We start from the raw sequence: 7225 nt of genomic DNA, 5'->3' as shown, positions 1-7225 counted from the left end.
ATTTTTCTCTGCTGTATCTGTACATCATGAATCGTGGTATGTGTGCAAGTAGGGGGCCCACTGAGACTCTTTCGCCCGGGGCCCTCAAAAACCTGGAGCCGGCCCTGGTTGGCTGCCTCACCCAAATCACCTAATAAAGACAAAGGAGGCAATTGTGGGAGAGGGGCGTCTCTAGGGTCCCTATAAAATAACTCCAGGCCTACCCCGTCATACGGGTGTGTCCTATCCATATCATCTGGAGGACGGAGAGAAAGAACAGAAACATACACGAGAGTTGTGAGGACTATCCCGTGGTGCTCAGCAGTGAAGTACTACAACACCCAGGCGCTAGTAGGTAGGCACTGATTTCCACCTGCAAAGGGAACTCTGGATGTGCCTTCGGACCGGCCAGTCTCAGCCAGCCCTGTTAGCAATACTCTGGATTGCGGATGCTGAAGCCTCAGTAAAGAGGTAAAGAGACTGCAACCCTGTGTCCTCGTTATTTACAGCGACCTACACCGACACCTACACCTTTTATTGGGCGCCCCTTAGCAGGACCACGGACCGGGCCAGGCCACCGTGACATCCTCAGAACCGATAGACCCGGTACCGAGTACCCCACCGGTCCTGCGTGTGTGGGCCGCTCCAACAGCACGGCGTGTATCTCTATAATCTGCCTGCCCAGAGTTCTCGGCAAGTGTATAGGAGTGCAGACTGCACTTATCTCTGCTCTTCTAGTTACCTCCATTGAGCACAGAAAGAATAAAACAACGTTTCTACCATACAGGTCATCCTTCATGATACAAGTACAAATAACAGATAATAGACATATTTAAATAAGTACACCTACATAATAATCCATTATAGCAGACAATAAGAGGAGAGCAGTGTCAGACGTTGTCCTCCTATCCATCCAGAGCTGAGGTACGTAAAAAACCTAGCAAAAAAGAAGAGGTACCATCCCATCTCAGGCGTTCATGGCACAGACCAAAAGATCAGAGCACGAGCCACAAGAGGGCGACACTGCAGAAACAGCCCAACCGGGTGCGCTGCTCTCTTTCCATAATGTCCATAGAAGTACAGTCCGGCTCTGTTGCACATTTTTCTACTACTGTAATACTTCCAACCAATCCATCGGTACTTCACAGTTTTGTTTTTAAAGAGCAATGGGGTGACAGAGGGAGGCCTCTTGCTCTGTTAGCCACTTAGATGCCGATGATCATGGAATTGGATAGATTAAATTGTCAGGACCATGGGAAGCTCTGATCTAGCTTGGCTGACAGTGTTCACACATTACATCTGGCATCAACTTTACCATGCAGCACCATAAAAGTTCTGGTGTGTTGGACTTAAGCCCCTCAGTAACCACTCCAGATAGGGCATGTCGGAGGTCAGCAGCTGTAATACTGCGCACACGAGACACCAGACCAGGTTCTGTTTGATTTTTTATACATAGGAGGGGAATATTGTGTATCACCTGATGCTGCCAGATTATTATTATTATTTTAACCACCGGACAACTAAGGACAGGCCGTTTGGCTTGACATTTTTTGAGCAGTAAACCAGAAAAATAGTTGATAAGGTTGTCAGCTCTGATCACAGATAGAAACCTTTCTTGCTTGTTCAGTAAGAGATCTTCATGTTGGGTTTGTAGTCTTCCAGTTTTCTTATTTCTTCCACCTCCTCTTCAGAAAATTCGTTGCTCCATATGCTGGAAGAGAAGCAGACCCCTCAGTGTTAGTGACTTCGACTTGTGGGAAATGGTTTTTCACATCTCAGATTAGTCAATGAAATGATGAGTCTGTACGATCCTCAGTTTTTCTAGATTTGTTGACATTGGAAGATTTATTATTATCCTGAAGGTCATAGACACTCATGATAGTTGCTTCCGTTGTCCCCCCAAAAAAGGCCTACTTTGAAAATAAGCCCTAGAATGATTCTACAGGATTTTTGAGGATGATTGTAATGTAAGCTGTACTCCAAAAATAAGCCCTAGTTACGGTTCACAAAAAAAGTCAATAAATGGAGTCCAGGCAGCCATACATGCAAAAATGTAGAATTAAGTGGTAAAAGAAGGCAGAAGGACTGATAGCCCCTTCACCAAGGAAAGCAGGTATCCCCAAAAGAATTGCATTTAAAAGACACCACCAGACCCAAAACAATAAAGGTTGGCAAGAGCCCGTCTCTCATACACAGGTTGGGTAGTCCCGCTAACGTCACTCCACTCTTGAGTCAATTATCTTAGAGCGTTGTGGTTGCTTCCAATCACCAGGGGGAGCCAACTACTAAACTTGGCTGCAGTGGAACACGGAAGAGGACAGCTGGAACTCCAAGAGACCTGGCAGCACGTAACCCACCTGTGACAGGAATGACGCCAGCAGGACTGCCCAATCTGTGTGGGAGAGCCCACATTTGCCTACCCTTTCTGTTTTGGGTCCCGTGTGGTCTTTTGAGTATGATTCTTTTTGGGGTGTCTGCTTTTCTTGGTAAAGGGTTTATCCACCATTTACAAAGGTACAGTATGGTATGGAAACAGATGAACAAGAAATATACCGTACTGATGTTTTGATTCCCAGAAAACATGGAAAAAATAAGACATCCCCTGAAAATAAGACAGCTTGAATACATGTGGGGATTCCCTAACAAACAGGCAATCCCTGCATGTATTCAAGCTGTCTAGCAGCCGCAAATCATGCAGCTGCGTTGACACAAACTAAATCTCAGAGAACGCCCCGAAATACTCGGAGACCACCCGAGCGTGCTCGGAGAAACTCGAGTAACGAGCATACTTGCTCATCACTAGTAATGAAACATGATCTCATTCCTTCTATCGAGACCTGCAGGGAATCTTGTTTCCACCTTGTAGATCAAGAAAGCCTCACGTGTAAGGAGACGTCTCCTCAGATCTCCTCCACGGAAGGGTTAAACAGATCAATGTTGAACTTGAACAGTCCAGTACCAAATTACGAGCCTCCAACATTGGTAGGAATAAAAAGCGAGAAGATCTTCTGAAAGCTGATAGGAATCTCAAAATAAGTTAGGGAAAAGAATATGTTCTCAGATAGACCACTTATTTCTCTACAATATAGCCCCCAGTTCTGCTGTATCAGAAATATAATAGAAAAATTCTCACCAATTCTAAGTGAGGATGACATTTTGGATACCATGTTGCAAACTGGATGTAATGTGATAGCGAGAAAAGCATCCACTTTGGGTATTACACTGTCTCCAAGTTTGTAGTAAAATGTATGTTGGTTGCACTTCTAGAAAATTCAAGGTACGCATATCCGAACATCTGTACGATATTACAAATGTGAGAAATACTCACCATGGCATTTCATCAGCATCCAAGCACTTTATTATGAGTCACCAATGGAATGTGTCTTCATTCCAAGCTTTCAGAATTGAGAGAGTTAATCAACCCTTCCATGGAGGAGACCTGAGGAGACATCTCCTTACACAGGAGGCTTTCTGGATCTAAAAGCTGGAAACAACATTCCCTGCATGTCTCAATAGATGGAATGAGATTATGTTTTATTACTAAATTTTATTTTCTCTAGTAATAATCATCTAATGCATAATTGGTGAGCAAAATTTTTGTCATATTATTGTTCACATTTTTTGTAAGTAAATGAACATATAGTGGGTACGGAAAGTATTCAGACCCCTTTAAATTTTTCACTCTTTGTTTCATTGCAGCCATTTGGTAAATTCAAAAGTTAGTTTTTTCTCATTAATGTACACTCTGCACCCCATTTGACTGAAAAAAAACCAAATGCTGATTTTTTTTGCAAATTTTTAAAGAAGAAAAACTGAAATATCTCATGGTCATAAGTATTCAGACCCTTTGCTCAGTATTGAGTAGAAGCACCCTTTTGAGCTAGTACAGCCATGAGTCTTCTTGGGAATGATGCAACAAGTTTTTCACCCCTGGATTTGGGGATCCTCTGCTATTCTTCCTTGCAGATCCTCTCCAGTTCCGTTAGGTTGGCTGGTGAACGGTGGTGGACAGCCATTTTCAGGTCTCTCCAGAGATGATCAATTAGGTTTAGGTCAGGGCTCTGGCTGGGCCAGTCAAGAATGGTCACAGAGTTGTTCTGAAGCCACTCCTTTGTTATTTTAGCTGTGTGCTTAGGGTCATTGTCTTATTGGAAGGTAAACCTTTGGCCAAATCTGAGGTCCAGAGCACTCTGGAAGAGGTTTTCATCCAGGATATCTCTGTACTTGGCCATTCATGTTTCCTTCAATGGCAACCAGTCGTCCTGTCCCTACAGCTGAAAAACACCCCCATAGCATGACGCTGCCACCACGTTTCACTGTTGGGATTGTATTGGGCATGTGATGAGCAGTACCTGGTTTTCTCCACACATATCGCTTATAATTATCACCAAAAAGGTCTATCTTCGTCTCATCAAACCAGAGAATCTTATTTCTCATAGTTTGGTGTTTTTGTAGCAAACTGTATGCGGTCTTTCAAATGTCTTGCACTGAGGAGAGGCTTTCGCTGGGGCACGCTGCCATAAAGGCCCGAGTGATAGACATCTGCAGTGATAGATTATTTTGTGGAACTTTCTCCCATCTCCCTACTGCATATCTGGAGCTCAGCCACAGTGATCTTGGGGTTCTTCTTTACCTCTCTCACCAAGACTCTTCTCCCACGATTGCTCAGTTTGGCTGGATGGCCAGGTCTAGGAAGACTTCTGGTGGTTCCAAAGTTCTTCCATTTAAGGATTATGGAGGCCACTGTGCTCTTAGGAACCTTGAGTACTGCAGAAATTCTTTTGTAACCTTGGCCAGATCTGTGCCTTGCCACAATTCTGTCTCTGAGCTCCTTGGCCAGTTCCTTTGACCTCATGATTCTCATTTGGTCTGACATGCACTGTGAACTGTGAGGTCTTATTGTCATGATCCAGACAGGGTTTTGAGTCCTGTCTTCCCTTTTCCCGGTCTGATCATGTCAGGGGTTAACTTTTCTCAGCCTCAGTCTGGTCTCGGGTTTGACATTTATCCCAGCTGTGTCCTGCAGATGATGTCAGTTATAGTTTCTGCCTCTGATTGATGACTCTGATTGCTCTGATTTGTCCTGCTATGTTTGCTGTCTGAACCTGTGTCTCTGTTTTCCCCTGTTCCCATCTTGACTCAGTGTTTCCCTTTAGTGTGCAGACTCCCTGGTTTTAACTTGGCGTTTATTTTGACTTGTTTCTGTTATTTGTCTTTTGGATTATCCGCTCCTGACTGTTACTGACCCCCTGGCTTGTCTCTGACCGCGAGTTTGCTTATTCCTTTTGCACTGCGCTACAGTCTTGGATTTGACCCTGATTGTTTTGACTATTCTGCTGCCACCTTTGGTAGCCTCACTGTTGCACTGCAGGTTAGCTCTATTTAGGTGCAGACCTGTTTCCTCTCTATTGCCATCTAGTGAAGCCTGCACCTACCTGCACTGCTGCAGCAGGACACTCATATAGACAGGTGTGTACCTTTCCAAATCAAGTCCTATCAGTTTAATTATACACAGCTGGACTCCAATGAAGAAGTAGAACCATCTCAAGGAGTATCACAAGTAAATGGACAGCATATGACTTAAAGGGAATCTGTCACCCCAAAAATCGTATATGAGCTAAGGCCACCGGCATCAGGGGTTTACCTACAGCATTCTGTAATGCTGTAGATAAGCTCCCAATGCAACATGAAAGGTAAGAAAAACAGGTTATATTATACTCACCCAGGGGCGGTCCCGGTTCGTTTTGGGTCCGATGGGTGTCGCAGTGCGGGTGCGGCGCCTCCTATCTTCATACGATGACATCCTCTTCTTGTCTGCCTGCTGCGGCTCCGATGCAGGCGTACTTTGTCTGCCCTGTTGAGGGCAGAGCAAAGTACTGCAGTGCGCAGGCAGCGGGCCTCTCTGACCTCTCTGCATTTCTGTCTTTTTTTCAGTCAATATGGGGTGCAGAGTGTACATTAATGTGAAAAAAAATAATTTTTTTAATTTACCAAATGGCTGCAATGAAACAAAGAGTGAAAAATTTAAAGGGATCTGAATACTTTCTGTACCCACTATGTAATGGGTGTTGCTTCTGAGAGGGAATCATTCTTTGAGGACCTTTTGTCTTTTAATGATTTGAATGTGTATACCTTTTGTAATTGGTTCTGTGTTGTATTAATCTGCATGAGCCTGTGGAGAAATTAGCTCAGACAAAGACGGCAGTTACAGTTGAAACATGTCGCTTTTTCTCTTTGTTGTTATGCCTAGTGCCATGCTATTTTAGCATTTACTAAATAAACAAATAATATTTTTTAACACATCCTGGAGCTGGAACGCAAGTCTTCATTTTTGTAAACGTCTCTTATACCCACACCTCTATGTCCTGTACATGTCTCTTGTACCCACAGGTCTCAGTCCTGTACACATCTATTATATTCACACGTCACCATCATGTACACGTCTCTTATACTCGCACTTCTCCATCCTGTACACGTCTCATATACCAGCACGTCTCTATCCTGTACACGTCTCTTATACTCACACATCTCCATCCTGTACACGTCTCATATACCCACACGTCTCCATCCTGTACACGTCTCTTATACTCTCACGTCTCCGTCCTGTACACACCTCTTATACCCACACGTCTCCATCCTGTACACGTCGCTTATACTCGCAGATCTCCATCCTGTATACCCCTCTTATACTCGCACGTCTCCGTCCTGTACACGTCTCTTATACTCACACGTCTCCATCCTGTACACGTCTCTTATACTCGCACATCTCCGTCCTGTACACACCTCTTATACCCACACGTCTCCATCCTGTACACGTCGCTTATACTCGCAGATCTCCATCCTGTATACCCCTCTTATACTCGCACGTCTCCGTCCCGTACACGTCTCTTATACTCACACGTCTCTGTCCTGTACACGTCTCTTATACTCACACGTCTCCATCCTGTACACATCTCTTATACTCGCACATCTCCATCCTGTACACGTCTCTTATACTCGCATGTCTCCGTCCTGTACACATCTCTTATACTCGCACATCTCCGTCCTGTACACGTCTCTTATACTTGCACGTCTCCGTCCTGTACACGTCTCTTATACTCACACGTCTCCATCCTGTACATGTCTCTTATACTTGCACGTCTCCGTCCTGTACACGTCACTTATACTCGCACATCTCCGTCCTGTACACACCTCTTATACCCACACGTCTCCATCCTGTACACGTCGCTTATACTCGCAGATCTCC

General features: G+C 44.5%; 1 protein-coding gene across 4 annotated transcripts in view; it reads right to left on the bottom strand.

The window, feature by feature from the left end:
• Window positions 1-496: 496 nt before the first annotated feature.
• The window catches only part of LOC143770567 (NACHT, LRR and PYD domains-containing protein 3-like), a 75884-nt gene continuing 69155 nt past the window's right edge, over window positions 497-7225 (bottom strand). Inside the window, exons 11-12 of one of the 4 annotated variants that reach the window (XR_013214664.1) lie at window positions 3308-3463; window positions 497-1690 (exon numbers count right to left, since the gene is read on the bottom strand). Coding sequence is in view for 3 of the 4 variants with exons in the window: in XM_077260319.1 (XP_077116434.1) it covers window positions 1603-1690 (88 nt within the window). In the remaining variant the exon portion in view is untranslated. The remainder of the gene's footprint in view (window positions 1691-3307; window positions 3464-7225) is intronic. The other 3 variants (XM_077260319.1, XM_077260309.1, XM_077260296.1) reach the window with 3 other exon arrangements.

This window comes from Ranitomeya variabilis, chromosome 1 (genome assembly GCF_051348905.1).
Source record: "Ranitomeya variabilis isolate aRanVar5 chromosome 1, aRanVar5.hap1, whole genome shotgun sequence".
In the NCBI taxonomy this organism is placed as follows: Eukaryota; Metazoa; Chordata; class Amphibia; order Anura; family Dendrobatidae; genus Ranitomeya; species Ranitomeya variabilis.
The sequence above is the reverse complement of the archived record's forward strand: the minus strand, read 5'-3'. Positions and strand labels throughout refer to the sequence as shown.